The following is a 22905-nucleotide window of genomic DNA, read 5'->3' as shown; positions in this document are numbered from 1 at the left end:
ATCAGACTTACATGGGGGCCTCACGTATCTGCAACTAAAGCCCTGCTAGCTACTCCCTGAGGGAGCATAGGGACACAGAAATGTTCTTGTTGGGTCAGATCATGAGTGTGTCTTTCCCTGATTCCAATCTACTGAAACAGTCAATGGTTGACTGAGGGAAAAAGGAAAAACTACTGTGCAATTATATTTTCTTAGGGCACCCACCAAGGGTCCAAAATTTTGCAATTGCCTTAGGACTTCCTGGGCCAGAGCTATTCCCTGTCCACTCCTTAGTCCCGAAGGAGGAGGCAGCCTTTTTCTGAAGCTGTGGCCACATCTCCATAGCTGACTTGGGAACCCCTAGGAAGGGTTCATTCCCCAGCTTGTGGCACAAGGCATTATGAGCAGACAGAAGATGCAAGTTGCAGGGCTCTGACTTGTGCAAGTCAAAACAGCACTCGGCTTTCCCACAACAGGCTACCTTGCAGTTTTGCTCAGAAACTCAGCTTCCTATTAAATGAGAGAAATAGAAATAGAAGATATACTCACCAGCCACCCCAATAAAGGCAAGAAGCAGCAGGCACTTCATGGTCTTGATTGGATCTCAAACCCAGACTGGCTGACTGGACGTGGGAGCTGCTAGAAATACGTTTTTGGTGGTGGTCTTATCTCTAGTCCAAGGTTTTCTCCAGACAAAAAGTATACAGTGGAAAATTTGAAGATCCAAATGTGGCCATTAGCAGGCATTGGTAGACTGTACAAATGTCATACACGTTAATCATAAACCTCTGCTAAGATAGAGAGCTATTTTAATTATTCTGTGAGGTAGCCTTCAATCTAAAAATACCTCTTGGCTTTGGAAGATGTGTAGTTGTTTGTCTGTCTCATTCTTTTACACAGCACCTGTATAACAGGAATAATAACTTTCAAACCTCTTTCAGATTCCTATGTGTGCTGATGGTATCTTTCTTAAAAATGCATCTTTTTACCCAGAGTTGCATATTTTAGGTAGTGGACAAAAAGATACTTTGCATTTATTTGGGAAAAAATACCCCAAAACTCCTGCAAACCTAGCGCTTAACTTTGTTAATTTTCTTTTAGCAAATTCCTTTTCTTAAATAATGTCTCTTTTTATCATATGCAAGACAGTGTTTTCCTAAATCAAGTTCCTCCATTGTAATTTCAAAAGCAAGGACAGAAAAATGATCCTGTGCCTCCCGCTCTTTCCCAAGTTAAATAGTTCAAATGTGGGAATGCTCAGCATCTCCCTTTTCTAATTTCTCTCTCCTAACCTGGACTAAAATATCTGGCTATGTACCAAACTTTTATGTACCAATGCTTTTATTCATCTTTGGAATGTTCTACAACCTCATTGTTGCCAGACCAGAATTTCAGTACAATGCTGATGGTTATGACTGTGATGTAGATGAGCAATAATGCTGTGAACAGAAATAGTGAGATCTTCTGAAATCCCTCTCTGCAGGAGTGGGGATTTCTGTCATGATGCAAAGTTTACTGAAGCTCAATGCTTTGCTGAATAACCATGCTCATTCTCCAAGCAGCTGCCAACTTCATCATGTTAGCTCCTGAAAGACACAGGATGCTCTCCAGAGACATTAAAGAGAAGCCATAGGTTTGGAAATGCTGCAATAGCTTGAGACACTAAATAGGAGTACTCTTTCTCCATCTCTTGATTAATTTTTTTTTGTGAGTCCTGGAGGACTGATATGCACAGTGTCACTGTCCAGAGGGAAATTTTTTTTCATGTTGAAGTACAAGCTGAAAGTCAGGGCCTCCTCCAAGGTGGTGTGTGAATTCTGTTTGCCTTTAAATTGGTATTAGTGCACAGCTTTATTACAAGCATGTTGTATCCTGTGAAAGAAAGAAGGATGAGATGTTTCCTGTGGGAAAGGAAAATGTTCTAAGTACTGAGAGTGTCAAAAATTACAGAAGCTGTCCAATCCCATCATAACTAAGTGGAGCAAAAAAATTTCCAGTTTACAAAAGTGTTTCATTTGATCTGTGGATTTCTATTTTCTTTGTCCAAAACATACCATTGGCATAGAAGCAGACCCAGTTTTTAGAACTATATTTTTCTTGATCTATAGCTTTCATATCCTGTAAAGTAACACTTAGGCTACGACTTCTTCCCTTTCCTTTCTTTCTTTGGGTTTTTCATTTGGTTTAATATCTACACAAGTTTTAGGCGAATTAGCAAATGAACATTTGAATCAGAAAGTTTGATCATACCTGCCTTTATGTTGGTACTTTTTATTGTTTTCTTTTGTTTCTTATTTAATCTCATTTGATCTTTAACATATAAATTATTCTTAACAGCAGGAAGTACATCCTATAGGGCTGGCTGATATTCCCCCATAAGACCATTGCCGTGGCTACCAGAGCCCGGGCTGGCTCTTAGAATTCTGGCACCACACCAGGAGTGGGGAACTGCCTCGGTATTGGGATTTACCAGAGTTAGAACCTTTAGAGCCACTTGCTCTACAGTGCCAGAAACAAGCTAAGACAGGAACCAAGCCAAGGAGAAATGAGGAGGACCCCTGTCTTGAGGTTGCACAAGGAAGGGTTTATTCCAATCAAAGACATCAGAAACAAAAAGCCTTGGGCACTCCTGTGCAAGGGATTTTACACAGATTCAACTCAGGGGGTGGATACAAACAGCTAACCAAGTGGGAAACTTCAGGGGAGGAGTAAGGGGATTACATCCAGTACCTGGGACCAAATGGGGTAGGCGGGTGGAGAGGATGGGTCTCATGGGCCAATGGGGCTTTGAGGAGTAGGGGAATTCCAAAAGGGTGCTGCAGTCAGGGATTGGCCCGAGGTTAATGTGGCAGAGAATGCTCAGGAACAAAAGGGGCTGGGTTGCCTTGACAGGCAGGGAAAGAGCTGGAACAATAGGCGGGACATGGGATGAGGGACAGCTTTAAGGGGGGTAGAACCCAGGGGTAAACCAAGTTGGAGAGAGCATGTGGGTACAACAGAGAAAACCTCTTCACAAGGAATCCAGAAAATAAATTTCAACTGCAACAGAACATGATCTCTCTAGTGCCCTATGCTACTTGCTTAAATCAGCAAGAGGAGACTCCTGACCTGTTTTAGGCTACTGCTAAAGATCACTGCCAAAGGTCTGGATCATAGCTCCTGTGACTCTTGTGTTTCTAAGTCTTTGATGGCAGGTATCTAGTGAACATACCTCACCCAAGCCTCTCTCATTCTCTGTAAAGCCTCTCTGACACCCCTTCTAGAGGCTCCCATAAAGCCCAGAACTCCATGATGTTCTGCTCATGGGGCAAACTGATGTCAAATGAAGGCAAATGGTGTTTCTGACACCATGATGATTCAGATGTCATCCAGCAAGCAGTCTCAGAGCAGCCCTTCAGGTCTTTCCATGAGAATTGTGGAGGATGAACAGATCCCTTTGAATTACAGCTGAAATTAGAACACCCTCTGATGACCCTCCTTTCTTTCTTTCTTTAGGAGAAATAATCCTGTCTGAAACATAAATAACTCCTTCTGCCCAGTGGTGCTGAACATCCCACAAACCAACTGAAAAAGGTTTTTATAGTATCCTTCAAAGAATACACTCAAGGGGTACATCCATTGCTGCAAACAAGTGTCTCATTTCATGCAGTCATGCTGCAGTAGAAAGCTGGTGGCTCCTGGGGGTGCAGGAAGGGGGAGGCATGGTGACTGAAGGGTAGCTGTGTTAGATATTACCAATGGACAAGCAATGGCAGCTTGTTTTTCTGGTACTCTGTGTTCCTAGTTCAAGTATTTTTGTCAGCTGTGTCATCACAGGACTCAGATAAAGGAAATATATTTGTCCAGGCTGATACAAGATCCTGGGAAAGGGAAACCTGTTGAGACTGTGGGCTGACAGAGGTAATGCTTCACGTGAGCATAAAACATGAAGTTTCTGAGCTTAGTCATTTTACATCTCAGTCACGGCTTTGAGCCCTGTATGAGCCATTCACTTAGGAGTTGGAATTGATCCTTGTGGGCCCTTCCACCTCAGAACATCCTGTGATTCTGCGATCTCACAGAGCTTTGTGGTGGAGGAGCAATTACTCCACTCTTCCCATGTATCTTCTGTCAGTGAAGTGTTCCTGGACAGGCACCCCTAGGATTTGGAACATCAGTTCATCAGTTGCTGGGGATCAGGAGAATGTTTGGTGAAGGGCTGTACATCTTCCAGACTTTGCATCTGAAGTCCATATTCAGTGAAGGCTGCTGCCTTATGATGTTCCTGCTCAGAAGTCCTCAAAGTGGGGTGCAGGATGAGGCACTGAGGTGTGAGGTGGAAGCATTAGAACTTTATAGAGTTACACATATCTAATGATCAGCTACTAAATAATGTACATATACTAGGTGTATGGGTTTAAAAACACTTCCCTGATTGGGGTGTATTTGAAGAATTTTTGGAGAACACTGTTCTAGTACTGTCAGAGAGTATTTCACATGGGGTTTCTTACATTTTGCTATAACATGCAGTGTCCAACAGTGTCCAATTCTGCAGAGCCTTCATGTCCTCTCTGATTTCTTCACTACCTTGAAGCCACTCTGGGTTTTGTTAAGTTTTGGGAGAGTGAAGAAGGAAAGTTATAACTTCTTTCAGAGTGCCTGAGCTCAGGAACTGGGAAGGAATTCTGGAGGACTCTTGCCAGAGGCACTGAGGGAATTAAAAAGTAAGAAAATAGCATGGTACTAGGAAGAAGGGTAGGAAAATCCTATGAACAGGCTTCCCACATTGAGCCAGATATGGATATAAAGCCTCAGCCTTTGAGGTTGGAAAGAGACTGTGTCCCAGTAATCTTCATCAAATGGCTGGACCAGGAAGGAAGGGCCTTGAAAGGACATAGCAGAGAGAGACATCAGATTTGAAAGTATTTATTTGTGTCATTCACATTCTCTGAAAAAATTCTTTCACCCATGATTTTTCTCCTAGGAAGCTGAGAGACCTCAGAGAAAAGAAAAACAAATCTTATTTAATTTGCTTCTCTTGTGTTGTGCTCATGTGTGTGGAATATGTTTGGAGATTGTCTACCCAAAGGTGATTGCCTGCTTGGATTCTGGTGTGAGTTGTTTTGACTCATTGGACAAATCAGGCCAAATCAGGGCCAAGCTGTGTTGGGATTTCGGAAAGAGTCACAAGTTTTCATTATTATTTTTTTAGCATTGAGTAAGTATCTCTTCTGTATTCTTTAGTATAGTGTAGTATTGTATTCTTAAATACAATATAGTATTATAAAGTAATAAATTAGCCTTCTGAGAACATGGAGTCAGATGCATCATTCCTGCAAATACAATATTTATTTAATCCATCTCTTCCAGCACATGATCTGCAAGAGAGCAGAAGAGCTGAAGAACCTTCTCTGGAGGGTCTCTGTACCCCAAGCCTATACAAACTGGGCAATTTTAACATCTCTAAACATAGAAGCTGACTTTTTGCTATAAAAATATGGGATGGAGAGTTTAGGAAACAAAAAGGAAGACAAGGAAGGACTGGGGAAAGTGTAAAGGTAGTGACATGTCAGATGGTCTGAAAAACTTGGGAAGAAGTTTAGAGGTGGCAGCCAGCAAGGCTGGCACAGTGAAATTGAATGGATGAGGAAAGGAACTTTCACCAAATAAGCAGAAAAAGCTGCTTCCCTTAGTAACAGAATTTGAGTGGACTGTTTGGGGGTGAGAGCTGTAAAGAAAGGAGCAACATGGGTCTGACTTGGCAGGGGATGACAAGCCTGAGGAGGAAGGATTCCTCTAAGAATTGTCTGCAAAGAATTGGCCCTGGAGGACCTTCCTGTACTGGTGTAGACTACTGAAAGGGACTGGCCTGAGATGTCTTAAATCCCCTAAAACTACAGAGCCATCTGATGCTCACAGTCGCCACTGTCGTGGATGCAATTCCTAGTCTAGACCTTAAGCACTAAGCCTACATGTAGGTTGGATAATGGGTTTCCAGTGCTTTCCTTGCTTTGCAGCAGGCATTTTTTCTCTAACATTTGGGATAGGGAAGCCCACCTTTGCCTGATGCTCTGTTTCATACATGAGTTTCCAAATCCAGCACAAACCTCTGATAAGCCAGTACTTACTGTTCCCAGTGTATGTTAAACACTCCTCAGTAGGAATCTTTTTCTTATTCCCTTGGGTCTCTTCCATATGGGCAGCGTACTTCAGCCCTTTCCTCACTGTCATAATTCTTCTATGGTCTCTTTTACCCTTAGGGAGGAGATCTCACAGTTTTCCCCCAAGGTTCACTGGTAGGCTGTGCTGACAGAGGGGAAGCTACCACAGTTCTAGGCCCCCTGGCCCAGCGGGCAGTAAGAATGAGAATGTCTCCCCAGGATTTGTACCAATAGATACCAAGCATACATTCATCTATACACAGGTGAACACATGGATCAACACAGATGCAGCCACAGAACAGCACCGATGGCCTCATCTTTTGTCCCTTTCTGGCAGGGGTTCACAGTGGGAAATCAGGGTTCTAGACAAGGGTTCAATAGTGGGAAATATATGTATCCACATGTACAGTTTGCAAGCTTTTCACATGTCTCTCTCCAGTGGCAGCCTGTGGACTCAGTATTTCTCTGCTGAGATACTGAGTCCACTGGCAGCCACTGGATGCCAGCCACATGAGCCAGCCCTTGGACCTCTGAGTCCCCCAGCACTGCAGTCCAGTTGCCTTTATGTCCACACACACACCTCTCACATAGCCCCCTCTCCAAAAAATGCCTGTGACTCCCCTGCTTCCTCTTGTTGCCACCTCTCACTGTTCTTGCCATTAGAGACACCCACCTGGAGCCCAGGTCACCTCACTTACCTGCCAGGTAGTCTGGCTTCACATTCACGAGTGATGACACACTCGCACACCCTCCCTCTCCACGGGGAACACCTGGCCCCTACAGCCTGGGGCCCTACTCCAGTCTCTGCTGCTAAGTTCACCTAGTCTGCTCTCTCTAGCTGCTGGTGCCAGTGCTCTGACTCCAGTTCCTAGCCCGTAGGTGTCCAGACACTAAACACATGCACATAGAATAGACAGTTCCTCCCTCAGGTGAATACTTTGAAATAGAAAATAGTAAGACAGGGCTTAGAGTGAGCTAAGGCAGTACAAAGCATAGCCAGACAAGCATACTTACCAGCATCCTGTTTACCTGTGAATGGCCCATTTTATAACTGTATTCCTCCACTTTTCTGCATCTACTCTTCCCTGAGTACAGCAGGTCAGGGTCTTACTTGGGAAGTTTGACCATACCTGCCTTCACCTTGGTACTTTTTTGTTTTCCCTTGTTTCATCTTTAATCCTGGAAGAAAACAGACTGAGAGAATTAGATATTTAAACTGAAAAATGAATGGGCTATCAGTTTAGCTACTGCTCAAAAGGCAGTAACATATTAAGCAATTCCTGAGAGACACACTAGAGGTGTCCTGAGTTACATCTCCCAGTTGCTTGCTTCCTTTGAAGAGTTTGCAATCATCTTTTGTTTCCTGAGAGAGGAAAGCTCATCTAAACAGAAATTAAAAAAAAAAATAAAACCAGAAAGGTCCAAATCATTTGCAATTCCTTGAAAAATCACTGAAACTGTAATATCTCCAGCACAGGGTTCAACCTCATGGCAGCACAGGTATGGAATAATTTCTTCTGAGAAACCTGAGAACTGGCAGAACCCCTATTTCTTAGATGCAAAGTGTTCACAACACTAGAGATAATACAAAACTTTTATACATCATATAAAATGCATGTTCATTCCTGATTGGGAAGAACCTATAACTTCTCAGAAAATTTCTGGTAACTCCCTTAAAAAGAAGGATTTAAAAAGTGAGACAGGGAACATTCACTACCAAATTTTTGAGATTTCCGCTGCTCTGAATCCCGGAGGATTCAGGAACAAGGCCTCAGGCTCAAAGAAAGTACAATGTATCCAGGCTCATAGAAAAACCATGCCTTTTATAGAAATGTCTAGAGGCCTAGGGAAGATATAAATCACTCTAGAGCATCAAGCAAATATGGGAGAGGGGATAACAACAAAATGTGAAGAAGAAGAGAAGACCTCAGAAGTATCCCTCAGTGTTTTGAAGCTGTGATATCAGGATTACTGAAGGTCATTGGCATTAATTATGTGTATTTCATTAAAAGTAGTAGGAGAAAAGAAACAATTTTGAATTTTATATACTCAGAAAATAATCAAGAGTGTTATGGGTTGTTTATGTAGAGCTGTATATAACAGAATAGAACATACGACATATATAGAATTGGCTAAGTAGGATGTATCTGGCAGGCTAGAAACAAACAGAGTGTTCATGAGGTTAATGTTTAACTACACTTTTTGTTTTGAGAAAAAATGGCTGGCAGAGATTTCTGGAGTTTTATAAAAGTGAATTAGAGCTCCAGGAAAATTAACCAGCATTGAATATGCATCCCTGGCTGGAAAACTGAAGAAATTAGGATATGATTAAACAAAATTCTTGTGCCTTTGCTATCTTGATCTATCATCATTGCTTCTGACTAACAATATCCGAGTTGTGAAATGCCATGCTCCAGATAATAAGAACAACTCTTCAGAATGAAGCAATACGGGTGTACTTTTGCTGGAAATCCTTCTGCAAGGAGGGCCCAAGTTATATCCGCTGATGTAAATGGGTCAAAAAATAATTTATTTATGAATCCACTGATCCTAGGTTCATGTCGGGCCTCCAACACCCAGACTCTCTCAATCATGGAATGACAGCTCAGCATTCAGCCAGCAGTATCCTGGTCTGTGAGAAATTCCCCATTTGTGTCAGCAGCTCAGAACACTGACTTGTGGAAAAGCTGAAGCAGGCCTTGGGGCCCCGTGAACAATATTTAGCTTTGCTTTTACTGGCTCACCAAAGAAAGTATCACAGCTGGACAGTCCCTTCTCTCTTCCCTGCCCAAACGTGACAGACAAATCAGGGCAAGGGGAGGGGCATGGCTCTCTCTTAGCTCTTGTCTCTCAGTGAGCAGGAGCACACTGTCCTGGGAGAGCTGGAGGGCCATGCTGGCTGTTGTGCTTGCTCTTTTACCTGGTGAGAGACAACAGATCCATCTGCAGCAGGGCTCTCCTCCAGGCCATGCAGGGCTACTGTTAGGTAGGGAACCCCTTTGGCCATCATCTGTACTCCTGCTCCTCACTCTCTCTTGTTATCTCTTATTAATGCAGGTGTTGGGATTGGAGCTTACATTGCTCAGTGGCCTGACAAAACCCTTCTGAGACCTGGAGGCTCTCTGACCATCTCCTGCTACCAGAATTACAGTAACCTTGCCTATATGTTCTGGTACCAGCAGCCTCCAAGAAGTGGTTTGAAGTTAATAGTCAGCAGTAGTACATGGAGTCATAACTCTTATGAGGATGGTTACTCTGAGGCCAAGTTTGAAGTAACCAGACAGAATACTGATTACTCTCTGATGACAATCAAGAATGTGACAGCCCAGGATGAAGCCACGTATTTCTGTGCTGCGAGCGATCGCACGGTGTAGCGACGGGGTTGAACACCAAGATAAAATCCCCACCTTCTCTGAGTGAGAGATGGAGTCTTTGAAAAATGGGAGACTGTCAGGAGAGGGGAAGAGGAAGAGCAGAAAGAAGACTCCGTAGAAGTTCAGGCAATGGACCCAGGATGGTTTGAATTGCAGAGCAACAGAGCAGTGCAGCAGCCTCTGTCTTCAAAGCCAAATATAAATCAGATCCCTCCTTCCACCATCATATCTTTTCAGTGCACAGATATGCCCTGAAGAAGAGATGTTGCTTAACTTTAGGGGGTTGTGGTCAAAAGCATTGGGTATTTATGAGAAGCATCCTAGGTCTCTAAAACAAATCTGTAAAGCTCAGGGAGTCTCTGCAGTATGGCCTGCTTCTTTGCACCTGCTTCTTCTGTAAACTCCCAAGAATGCAGGACAGGTATGTCTGATGCAAGCTCTTGTTTCCTGTGAAATTCTCCCACCAAAAAAATATAATTGTTAGAAAATATATCCCTAAATGTTTTTTCCTGACACATTCTTGTTTTTCTTTGTCTGAAGTCTTAGGCAGCATAGCCTCCAAAGCTCAAAAAGACTCCTATGAAAGACTTGGAAATAAAAATCAAGGATCTCCCTCCCCTTTGTTCTGTCACTCACATTTATTTGAATTCATGGCCTGCAAGTCCTGTCCTTTTGACCGGTTCCAAAGGAAGAGTAAGGTGCAACAAGACTGGTCTCTGCTGGGATTTCTTGGAAATTGCCTTTTGAACATGACCTGAGGAGCTGCCAGCACCACAAACTCCTTCAAAACTAATGGAGAGGTGACTTCCTACTTTTTAAATGAAAGACTCCTCATGGAAGAGTCTGTAAGTGACAGTAAGGACACTAATGGAGCTCTAGACTGGAGATGCAGACAGAATGATCTTAAATGAATTTTTGTCCAATGGGTTAAGACCCTGAATAAATAGTGTTAAGATCACAGACATACTAAGACCAAGGCAGGAAAATAACATTCCACTATTGGTTTTATTATTTAGGCAGTGACAGCCAGAAAAAAAATCCTAAATGTATTTTTTTGAAGAATTCAATATATACAAATAGAAGTTCTGTATAGACAGACATAATTAGTGACTAAGTACTCGTTTCACTGTTGTAGAAGAGAGAACAATCCAGAAGCATGCTGAGATGACCAGCCCAATACCTCATGTTCTGTAGTCCTGTCTCTTGGTCCTAGATGTTACATCTTAGTCTATGTTTCTCATTCCCTTCTCTAGGACACTTACTCCTCTTCCCAGCTAAACAGGCTGTATCAGAAATCATGGGTTCTCCTCTGATCTCTGAAAAGAAGAGGAAAAAAAAATTTAGAATGACCTTGTTTTGAGGGATTTTGTCCTGTGATATCCAGTCTTTTTTTCATATCCAGACTGACTCAAATGAAACCATTAAAGAGCAATATGAAAAACAGATTTACTACAGGTGCTTGGTCAATTTGGTAACTATGTGTTGAAACTTTGTGAGACAAGTCTGCGCCTCTTACATACAAGGGAGGGAGATAAATGTAGCCTGTTACCTCTCCCCATCAGTTCCCATCCCTTCAGACACTCTGCAAAATGAAGGCTTTCTCTTACTCCCAGATGAAGCCTTTTCGTAGGCAGAGTCACAAGCCTTGGGAGGATGCTCCCTATCAACACCAAGCTGCAGGGACAAACACCAGCCTGTAGGAAGCAAATGACTCCCATTGCAAACCAAAACCTGCAAACTGTGAGCTTGAGGTTTGCTTCTCATCCTGGGGGCACAAGAAAGAGAAAGTAGAAAGGAAAGCAGCATAAACACCGCCATGACACTACCAAGTGAAAAATTACTGCATTTAAAGCTAACCAATAAAAGAATAAAGAGTGTTACCTTACTGAGTATAAGGAGAAAATCTTGAGATTATAAATTGAGCGATAATGGGTACACTGAGAGGTAATTGGACTATGACATAGGAACAGCAATGGCAAAGGAAGGATGTGGTCTGGGGTTGGGTCATGGTTTAGCCCCAGCCAGGATAACGCCCTAGGCAGCTGCTTGCTCACTCCCCACCAGCAGGACTGGGGAGAGAATGGCAAAATGCAAGTGAAAAACTCATGGCTTGACATAAAGAGTTTAAGAGGTGAAGCAAAGACTGTGCACATGAGCAAATGACAACAAGGAATTCATTCCCCACTTCCCCATGGGCGGGCAGGTCTTCAGCCATTCCCAGGAAGGCAGGGCCCCATCACACAAAACCGTGACTTGGAAAGAGAAACACCACCACTCCGAATATCTCTCTCTTCCTTCTTCTTCCCCCTACTTGCCCCCAACGTGACACCATAGGATATGAAATATCCCTTGGATCATATGGTGATCAGCTCTCCCTGCTGTCCCTCATCCTAAGTTCCCATGCACCACCAGCCTCCTTGCCTGCATGGGGGTATGAGAAGCAGAAAAGCCCTTGAATGCTGTATAAGCACTGCTCAGCAATAACAATACCATTTCTCTCTTGTCAACAGAATATCTTTTCCTCTCTAGCATCGACAAAGTCACAGCATGTCCCGTGGGGCACACCCTTCTCCTCAGAAATGTCTCCGAAGTAAAGTGTCTCCCAAAGAATAATCCCAGTGCAGAAGCAAAGGCAGCCTGTTCTCTCCTTGAGATCCCCCTCTGGAGTTAGAGAAGAACACCCACAGAAGTATTCTCTGCCACGCTCCAAGAGACACCAGCTCTGCAGGTCAGCAGTTTCTCCCATACCTGGATAGGTATGGGACAGGCCTGAGTGGGAGAAGCAGGGAATGCACATTGCAGCTTGCAGGGTTGGGAATCTGTGAGTGCGAGGGAGGCTAGAGAGGAGAGAAACTGCTGGACACAGACACAAATAATCAGTCCTGAGATCTCCTTGTCTTCCCATATATTTCTGCCATTTTGTGCAATCCTGTGCATGCACTCAGGCTGCCACACAGCCTCATCCTGCTCCATGATAGCTCTGAACTATGGCACCTACTGAAGTCCCACCTACTCTTGCACACCCACGCTCACACACAGCAGGAAGCCAGAGGAGCAGAGTACAAGCACCTCATGACTGCCTGCAGGTGTCCTTCCCCACCGTTCCTGGACAGCCAACAGCCCTTGTGACATTTCAGACTCCTGCTCACTCCCCTGCCCACCCACCGAGAGACGTATCTCTTCCTCTCCAGCTCTCCTCTTTCCACACCTCTGTGTCTGTGCTGTCACCAGGGGCAGGTGGCTGCAAGGAGGGGGCCTTTCTCCATGGATTCCCACCGGTTCCTTGTGGCCATGCTGCTCCCTGTGGGTAAGTGGGCTTCCCTTCCTCTTCAGCAGCTGCACTGGAGCTGCTGCTGCATCCTCAGCTGGGCTCCCCATGTCTGGCAGTGCTCTTTCCAAGGCTTCCAGGGTGGGGCTTGGCAATGGACCAGGTGAACTTTTCCACTAGCTATTGAGTGAGGAAACTCTGCAAAGCTACAAATTTGTTTTTTCCTGCCCCATTTTATTACTTCACTTGAGAGTACCAAAGTCATTCTTTCTCAAAACAGATTCACTCTTGCATGTGAAGCTGGTTGGTTTGGGTTCTTTGGATCCCATCTGCCTTTTTCAGAGAAGCAGGGCACTGTCCCATAGCTCTCTGATATCCTGGTGGCATTCCACCCATGGCCTACTTCCAGGATGTGTATTTTTTTCCTCTTCAATGCATTTCACTTCCCACCTTTCATCTCCTTTCTCTCCAGGCTGGGCCCTTCAGCAATCACCAGATACACTTGCCCGGGTGGGAGACACTGTCACTCTGGAATGTTCTGCATCAGGGAAGACTTTTGTAAACATGTACTGGTACAAGTTACCCATGGAGAAGAATGCCAGTCTGCAGTTGGTTGTGTATTCATTGGAAGGTGGCAAAGCAGATATTGAGAAGGAATTCAAAAATCGCTTCCAGAGTAATGGGACTAAGAACAACCATTTATCTGTGAAGATACAGCATGCCCTACTCAATGACTCAGGCACATATTTCTGTGCTGAACAAGATCCACAGTGAGTCAAAGGCTGGAGCAGCGTAGCAGAAACCTTTCCAGGCAAACAGGGATGTGCCACCAGCACACACTGAGCCCTGTGTTTGAGAGGACCCTGTATTCTTCACTTGCCCTCCAGCTCTTTAGGAAAGATGTGTATGTTTGTCTGTCCAACTGTCTGTTTTCAGGTTGGTCTCTGTCTGCTTTTCTGTTCTTTTCCATCCTTGAATCACCATCTCAGTCTTGTTTCCTCTGGTCCTCACTTTCTCCACTCATTTCTCTGCCACTCACAGACAGCTTCTCACTCTCCTCCTTCCACATGTTTTGGACTCTCCACCTGACTTTTCCTTCTTGTCCTCTCATACCTAGTCTCTTCCTATTTCTCCTCCCTTTCTCATCTATGTCCCGTCCTTACAATCTGTTTCATCAATTCATGGCCTGGGATGCAGGATGTGGAATAGTTCACACAGCACTTTCCCTCTCCACCAGCTGGAAAGACAAAACCCACTGATTATTGGCTCCACTAGTCTCCCCTGGTGGGATGGGAAAGGGTAGAACTGAAAGGTTGAGATCCAAACAGAGCAATAACAGGAGTAAATAACAAGGAAAAGAGAGAGAAATGAAACTCAAGTAAATCCATGGGATGCACAATACTGTCACTCAGCACCCACTGACCTGGTTCCGTGAGCACTGACAGGCAGCAGCTGGCCAGCTCCCCTCCGTTTCCATGCTGAGCATCAGGCTGAATGGGAGAAAATATCTTTTTAGCCAGTTTGGGTCAGCTCTCTCAGAAAAGCTCTGTTTCAGTTTTTTGTACACTCTTGCAGGCAGAGCATGAGAAATTCTAAGTCCTGGATTTGAAGTAAGCAGTGCTTAACTGCCACTGAAATTTTGTTGTCATCATAATTCTCATAGTAAATTCAGAACACAGCACTGTGCCACAGTCTCCACTGGTTGATCCTGTCTCCAGCTTAGCACTTGCACACAGATTTCCTCAGGATCTCCACTGAAATTTCTCCTTCAGTAAAACACTGAATTGGGTGATACCTCATGAGCCTTCTCCTTCCCTTCTTCTTCTTTCTTATGAGGCAGAAGTTCCACCAGGGGTCCTCCCTCATTTCCAATTGTTTCTCCTTCCCTATTGTCAGGCAGATCTCTAGGCACAGGAAGGAGAAGGATGAGGGAAATGTGCTGCCAGCAGACTTCATCAGAATGACATGTCACTCCTTCCCTGTGTCCCTTGCAGCCCTTACCACTATGCCAGATGTTATTTATCCCTGTGGTGATCGGGCTCCCCAGCTATCCCATGCAGATTTTGTCCCATGCAGCAGAGGACACGTGGATTTTCTTCAGAGCAGAAACACCTGAGGCTGCAGTGCAGAGGCTGCGGTGGCCTGGGTCTCCTCAGCCTGTGAGCAGAGCAGCACAGAGGTGTCCCTGGCAGAGCGTGAGTGAAGGCAATTGCACAGTACAGCTGCTTTCCAGCCCCCAGTGCTCCCACTGCCTGAATCCCAGGGGCAGCCTCCACACCCCACTGGAGGACAGGCCCAGTCCTGCCAGGAGAGCAAATCTCCTTTTAGAGGCCATTTCTCAGGGCAGAGGGGGACAATGACTCAGATGCTCTCTGTCCCTGAGCAATCCCTGAATGTGCCAAATGAAGTGTGTTTCTGAATTCCAACCCCCAGAAGCCCTCGTGCCACAGGCAGCACCAGTCTGACCCAGCCTGGAGGCCCCAGCAGGGCCCCAGGTGCCAGGGAGAAGCCATCTCTGGAGATACTCAGCCTATTTCCTGTCACCAAGGAGAGGTCACCCTGATCCCCATCCCAGCTCCTTGTCACCCTCATGGCTGTCCCTGTGGGCCACAGTCGATCCCTTCTCTCTTCCCATGCCAGGGCACTGACTGTCCCTCAGCTCCCCACAGGTATTTACCTTCCTCTCCTGCCGCTCTCACTGCATCGCCCGTGAGGGCCCTCCCAGCTCTGAGTGCTCGGGCTGCTCTGGTGCCTTTTGGGGTCCTGCCTCCCTCTCATGGATGGCATTTGCTGTGCTCACAGGGCTGCAGAGAGAAGAAGAGCTGTCACACAGCCGGCTGGGACATGGGGTGGTCAGGCAGGGACTGAAGCAGCCATGTCTGGGGAAGACAGGGAGAGGGCATGGAACATTCAAGGCACCTCGATGTGGCCTTTGTCCCTCATTCCTCCATCTCCCAAGGCCTTCAGAAGCAGGAGGGGAGCAGCCAGCATTCCTCTGCCTTGCACTCACTCACACTCCCCTGAAAGCTCAGCACAGTCCTGTCCTTCCAACCCCATCCTTCCTTCCACACCCACCCATGCCCAGCCTGCGCCTTCCAGCTGCTGCATCTCTGCAGGGTTTCTGCTTTCCTGCAGAAACAAAGTTTGTGCTGACACAGAGTTTGTGTCACTCCCCAGGGTTCCCAGCCAGCCAATGCCTTCTCTCATTTCTTGGCCAGCCCCATCCCGAGGTGTCTCACCCTCACTCACTGCTCCCTCTGCACACACCTTTGGGCAGCTCCAAGAGGCAGGTTGCTGAGAGGGTAGGGGCCTTTCCCCGCATGGTTCCCTGCTGTTTCGTGGTGGCCATGCTGGCCCCTCTGGGTAAGTGAACTCAGCCCAGCCCTGAGCACCTCCACTGATCCCATTCCTGTTCTACAAGCTTTGTAACCAGTTCCTGGCAGTGCTTCATTCTGCAGAGCTTTCTGCATGGAGGATAAGCAGTGAATGTGGTGGGAATGGGAATCCCTGAAATCTTCTGCAATGGCCATCCATTTGTCATTCTTTTTGCAGCCCGTTGATGGTTCCTGGATTTGGACTCAAACTGGCCACAAATGCATCTTGCCTCTTCAGGAGATATTGGAAATTCACCTGCTGATCTGAAGAGCTGTCCCATGTCTTGAATTGGCTGCCCTATGTCTTGTCACCCTTTCCCTACTAACCCACAGTGTCTTGTTGAGATTTTTCCCATTTTTTCTGTCCTCCTCACTGCTCCTTCTTTTCCTTTGCAGTGTTAGCCCTGGAACAGTCTCCAGACATGGTGATAAAAGAAGGCCAGTCTGTGAATCTGGAATGTTCCAAGAAGAAATCCTCCAGCTCAGCTATGTACTGGTTCATTCTGCCTTCAGAGAAGAATTCCAGTCTAACCCAGATGGTTTATGCTTATGAAGGAGTTAATGCAGTGGTGGAGAAGGGTTTTGAGAGCCATTTCAAGAGCAGCAATATCCAAGGAGACAGTATCACCCTCTCAATAGAACATGCCTTTCTCAATGACTCTGGCACATACTACTGTGCTGAGAGTGATCACAGTGGTTAGACTGCTGAGGGAGCTGAGCACAAACTTGTCCCTGCACAACCAGGACCTGCTACCCATCTTGTGGGTGCTGCATGAGAATTCTCACTCATTAGCTGCTCTGCTTCCTAGCCTTGCCTTCTTTCTCTTCTCAGATGCTGACAGTTTATTTGTCCATCATTGTCTCCATGCCACTTCAGGCCTCTCTCTGCATTTAACTCTTTTTTGCACTACACTTCCTTCTGTCAGCCCTTCTTCTCCTCTCTTTCTCCCTTCCCTTCCCCACAATCTTCTTTCTGTCTTCAATCTGCACTCCACTGACTTCCACTTAGTTAACTCCAGTCAACCCTGCTCATAATACGCACTGTCAAATGAAAGGAGTGCTTGTGTGGGAAGTTCTTGCTGCACCTGTAGATAAAGGCAAGTCCTGGCAGGTGTGGAAGTTGCCGGCACCATGAGGGAGCTGCCCACATGCTCCTCTGTTACAATGCCTTTTCTGTGGTTGTTCTGTGGCCAAGGAACATGAACAGCAGAGCACAAGCCTGTGCTAACTCAGGTAAAGTGTTATGTGGATCCCTAACTCCTCCATGTAGAGTGGTGTCTGGGGCAGGAAACACCTGCCTTCCAGCCCTTGATCCACATACACTTTATCTTCAGCAAACATATTTTAAAAATTACAGGGTACATTAGAAAGTTGTGCAAATAACAGAAATTTCCCACAGGTTACAGCGTTCTATACATCAGTGACCCAGATGATGGGTACAGAGTCTCCTTATGAAGTTCCCTGATAACACCAAGTTAGGAGGAGTTTCTGATACCTGAGAGGGCTGTGCAGCCCTTCAGATGGGCATTGACAGGTTGGAAGGGTGGACAGAGAGGAACCTTTTGAAATTCAGCAAAGGCAAATGCAGGGTTCTGCACCTGGGGAGGAATTGCCCCATGCAGCAGCACAGGTTGGGGGCAGACCAGCTGGGAAGCAGCTCTTCAGAGAAGGACCAGGGCGTCCTGGTGGACAAGAAGCTCTCACATGAGCCAGTGTGTCCTGGTGTCAAAGAAGTCAGTGGTGTCCTGGGATGCATTAGGAAGAGCATTGCCAGCAGAGGGAGGGAAGTGAGGCTGTACTCAGCCCTGGTGAGGCATATCTGGAGTGCTGTGTCCTGTTCTGGGCTTTTAAGGAGAAGAGAGGCATGGAGCTCCTGGAGCAGGTCCTTTGGACGAAAAAGGCAAAAACCAGAGCGGAGCACCCTCATTAGTGAACAAAGGCTGAGGGAGCCAGGCCTGTTGTATCTTGAGAAGAAACAACTAAGTGGCCACCCCATCTATGTCTACAAGTATGTAAACAGAGTGTTCCAAGAGGTGGATCCAGGTTCTTCACTGTGACACCAAGCACTAGGACAAGAGACAAAGGGCAGAAAATAATGCATTGGAAGTTCCACCTGAATCTGAGATAAGAGCTTTGCAGTGTTGAAGACCGTGTAATGGAGCAGATTGCCTAAAGAAGCTGTGGAGCCTCTCTCTCTGGAGATAATCCAGGACCATGTGGAGACAGTTGTGTGCCATGTGGTCTGGGAGGACTTTGCTTGAGCAGGGAGGTTGGAGCAGGGACCCCTTGAGGTCCCTTCTTAGCTGACCAATCCCATGACTCTGTCCTTCCTAACACAAACCCGTGCACAGCACAGGCCTGCTCAGGGCACTCCAGGTGGTTCCCACCCTGCAGATTCCCATGCTAATGTCCAAACTTCTCAGGACCCAAACACAGAGCCTTTGATACTTGATAACACTTGGAGAGAGAATGATCTTCCAAAATACAATATCAGTCCCAATTACCCTACTTAAAGAAACTTGAGTTTTTAGTGCAATCACTCAGATAGTAAAGGTAGGCTTACCAAGCTCGATCAATATCCACAACAATTACCAAAAAGATATTAATTCCTTTGTAGAGACAGGGCTTAGCAAAGCATTCCATCATGCCTTAATGTAGTCCATACAATATGAGACAACTTACTATACTAACCTCTAGTGCTAAAACAGTCATTAAGAAAAAACATAGAAGAAAAAGATTTGCCCATCAATCTGATGAAAATTGTAACAGTAATTTTAGGCCCTAGAGAGCTGCAAAAAAAGTTTCAGCAATTTTGTTCTTGCCCCAACTTAATTCTGCCATAGCATTTAAACAGTTAGATTGAGTTAGATGTCAGCTAAGTAAACAAACCAATACCACATCCATTACAATCAGTGATATACTCACAGACATCAACAGTGGTAAAGATGCTACCCTTCAAAATGGAACAGCAATTGATTTTCTTTTACTAAAACATTAGCATAGTTGTGAGGAATTTGAAAATTATGTTGTATAAATTTATCTGATCATTCTGAATCCATCCACAAAAGCAGATCTAATCAAAGAAGACAGTGAATCATAGTTAGACAATTTTTTCAAAAGATAGAGCTTTACACCTTAGTTAAAAAAACTTTATAAAATAGGTTTATATGTGTTGAGTATTTTAATAGTGGTATTAGTAGTAGAAACTTGCATACTTCAGTGTGTGCCACAAATGATAGACAAAACTGTCAAAGAGGTTTTTATCATACAAGAAATACAAGAAAAAAAATCACAGAAAGTTCTCAAGACCTTACAGAGATAATAAATGGAAGCATAAACATAAATGAAAGCTTTAAATTGTGACAAAGTTGTTGGAGTTTCTTTTTTAGGTAGACTGAGGGGGAAATGTGGCAAATAGTAAAGGTAAAAAGATTTTCAGAAAGTTGCAAAAGCTGGCCTCAGAAACAGAAAGAACAGAGAAACTGAAAACTAGCTGCAGCTACAGAGTGTGAAAGTAGAAAAAGTTACAGGAGTATAGCAAGCAAGAACATTAAACAACAGCTTGAGCCTCAGGTTTGGCTAAGATAAACCTTAAGACTGCAGGAAAATATGCTTAGGAAGATGGTAGAAGGTTTTAAGCTCAATAATGGTGTATTGTGTATTGTTAATAGAAAGAAGCCGAGCAAGCATTCTGTGAAGCTTACGTGTACGTGTACTTTTCCTAACTGGCTAAAACAACTGTCTGTAAGCTTTAGCAATATGCTATAAGCCAAAAAGTTTTCAAAATGCTGGGTAACAAAGAAATCTTTAGCTGCAGCATGCTGTATGTGAACTTTACCGTCTTCCTATTGTCTCAGCTACGTAATGGGGCTAATGCTGCAAATAAGTCTCAAGTAGGGTACTCAAGAAATCCTGTCTCATTCGTGAAAAGAGACAACACCAACACAGTTCCCACCCTGCAGATTCCCATGCAAACAGCCAAGCTTCCCAGGACCTACACACAGGGCCCCACATAGCAACCATGCCTGTTCACCAACACTAACTCCTCCAATACTGTGTCTTCAAGGCTCCCCATGCCCTGGCCTGCCCTTTGCTCACTCCAGGGAACTGGAGACCCTTTGCATGGACACATCAGGCACAGCCTCCTCTCTGCTGGAGTGCTGCTACTGCTGGTGGGAGGATTTGGGGTTTCTACAAAGTAGCCCAATCCCATGGCTTTTTTCTCCAAGTTCTGTCAAGCAATCTGGGGTCTTCCCTGAATCTTCTCTAGGCAGCTTGGGGAAATGAATGCAATGGGACACACTCAGATGTGCATCAGAGGATTTGGGAGGAGATGGAGGCATTGCTGCTCTCCTCTGCTGACAGGACACATGGGAACATCTTCAGGGCAAAGCCCTTCAGAGCCCTGAGCAGTGGGATCACTTGATGTCCTGTATGGGCCAACCTCACACTGCTGTGCACACAGCACAGCACAGATGTGCAGAGTCTCTGTCAGACCTCTGTACCCAAACTCAGTGCACACAAAGTACGAGTGTCTCTTCCTGCCTACAGGGATTTCCCACTGCAAGGGCAGGTGAAAAAGGCTGTGTGGACACAGAAAAAAGAGAACATGATTTTCTCCAGCCTTGTCCATTGATACCCTGGTGCTCTTTTTCAGAGTGCAGCAATTAATAGGCAAGGATTAGATCCCTTCTTCTCTGGAATCAAGAAAGTCAGTGTATATCTGCACATCCTGTGTGGCACAATCTTCTCCTCAGAAGTGTCTCTGAGATTAAGAGTCCCCAAAAAATAATCCCCGTGCAGAAGCAAAGGCAGCCTGTTCCCTCTGTGAGGTAAGAGAAGCCTGTTTGCCCCCTTTGGACTTAGAGAAGAACAGATACAGAAGTATTCTCTGCCAGGCTCCAAGAGACACCTGCACTGAAGGTCATCAGTTTCTCCCATACCTGGACAACACTTCAGGCCTGAGTGGGAGAAGCAGTGATTCCACATTGCAGCTTCCTAGGCTGGCAATCAGTGAGTGTGAGGGAGGCTAGGGAGGATACACACAGTGGGACACAGACATGCATTCCTGAGATCTCCTTGTCTTCCCATACATTTCTGCCACTTTGTGCATTCCTGTGCATGCACTCAGGCTGCCACACAGCCCCATCCTGCTCCATGATAGGTCTGAACTATGGCACCTACTGAAGTCCCACCTACTCTTGCACACCCACGCTCACACACAGCAGGAAGCCAGAGGAGCAGAGTACAAGCACCTCATGACTGCCTGCAGGTGTCCTTCCCCACCGTTCCTGGACAGCCAACAGCCTTTGTGACATTTCAGACTCCTGCTCACTCCCCCGCCCACCCACCGAGAGACGTATCTCTTCCTCTCCAGCTCTCCTCTTTCCACACCTCTGTGTCTGTGCTGTCACCAGGGGCAGGTGGCTGCAAGGAGGGGGCCTTTCTCCATGGATTCCCACCGGTTCCTTGTGGCCATGCTGCTCCCTGTGGGTAAGTGGGCTTCCCTTCCTCTTCAGCAGCTGCACTGGAGCTGCTGCTGCATCCTCAGCTGGGCTCCCATGTCTGGCAGTGCCCCTTCCCCAAGGCTTCCAGGGTGGGGGTTGGCAATAGACCAGGTGAACTTTTCCACCACCTATTGAGTCAGGAAACTCTGCAAAGCTACAGATTTGTTTTTTCCTGCCCCATTTTAGTACTTCACTTGAGAGTACCAAAGTCATTCTTTCTCAAAACAGATTTACTATGGTATTTGAAATTTATTTGTTGGGGGTGTTTGGATCCCATCTGCCTTTTTCAGAGAAGCAGGGCACTGTCCCATAGCTCTCTGATATCCTGGTGGCATTCCATCCCATGGCCTACTTCGAGGATGTGTATTTTTGTCCTCTTCAATGCATTTCACTTCCCACCTTTCATCCCTGTCTCTCCAGGCTGGGCCCTTCAGCAATCACCAGATACAGTTGTCCAGGTGGGAGACACCGTCACTCTGGAATGTTCTGGACTGGGGAATGTAGTCAAGACCATGTACTGGTACAAGTTACCCATGGAGAAGAATGCCAGTCTGCAGCTGGTTGTGTATTCATTGGAAGGTGGCAAAGCAGATATTGAGAAGGAATTCAAAAATCGCTTCCAGAGTAATGGGACTAAGAACAACCATTTATCTGTGAAGATACAGCATGCCCTACTCAATGACTCAGGCACATATTTCTGTGCTGAACAAGATCCACAGTGAGTCAAAGGCTGGAGCAGCATAGCACAAACCTTTCCAGGCGAACAGGAATGTGCCACCAGCACACACTGAGCCCAGTTTTGACAGAACCCTGTTTTCTTCCTTGCCCACCAGCTCTGCAGGAAAGACGGTGCATGTCTGTCTGTCCATGTGACTGTCTTCAGCATGGTCTCTGTCTGCTTTTCTCTTCTTTCCTATCTCTGAATCACCTTCTCACTCTGGTTTCTTCTTGTCATCACTGTCTCCACTCATTCTCTGCTACTCACAGACAGATTTGCACTTTCCTCCTTCCAAGTCTTTCTGTCCGTCCGCCTGTTCTTTCCTTTTGGTCCTGTTACACCTATTGTTTTTGTATTCCCTATTCCATTCTCTATCCATCTCTCCTTTATTTCTGTCTGCTATGTCAACTCATGGTTTTTATCTTCCTTCCTTCTCTCCTGCTTTCTTCCTTGCCTTCCTCTCTTCCTGGCTCTTGTTCCTGCTTTACTCCCAGCTTTACATCCTTTCTTCCTGGAACTTTTCTGCCTTCCCTCCTCTCTTCCCT

General features: G+C 45.6%; 1 protein-coding gene, 1 long non-coding RNA gene and 1 gene segment (V, D, J or C); 2 read left to right on the top strand and 1 right to left on the bottom strand.

Annotated features, from left to right (window-relative positions):
* Positions 1 to 22905, bottom strand: part of LOC103827184 (trypsin I-P1-like) — a 45470-nt gene that overhangs the window by 5797 nt on the left and 16768 nt on the right. The window contains exon 2 of the mRNA XM_050972688.1: positions 529 to 665. Within this exon, the coding sequence (XP_050828645.1) occupies positions 529 to 568 (40 nt within the window). The 5' untranslated portion in view covers positions 569 to 665. The remainder of the gene's footprint in view (positions 1 to 528; positions 666 to 22905) is intronic.
* On the top strand, positions 11909 to 13525 carry LOC115484835 (uncharacterized). The gene is made up of 2 exons (XR_007777179.1): positions 11909 to 12800; positions 13234 to 13525. It is a non-coding gene; the product is annotated as an uncharacterized LOC115484835 (long non-coding RNA).
* The window catches only part of LOC103825176 (T-cell receptor beta-2 chain C region-like), a 29348-nt gene continuing 27819 nt past the window's right edge, over positions 21377 to 22905 (top strand). Inside the window, 2 exon segments of the C gene segment in view lie at positions 21377 to 21628; positions 22063 to 22360. Of these exon segments, the coding sequence occupies positions 21586 to 21628; positions 22063 to 22360 (341 nt within the window).

Source organism: Serinus canaria, chromosome 1, assembly GCF_022539315.1.
Source record: "Serinus canaria isolate serCan28SL12 chromosome 1, serCan2020, whole genome shotgun sequence".
NCBI lineage: Eukaryota > Metazoa > Chordata > Aves > Passeriformes > Fringillidae > Serinus > Serinus canaria.
This window is presented reverse-complemented; position numbering and strand designations above follow the sequence as displayed.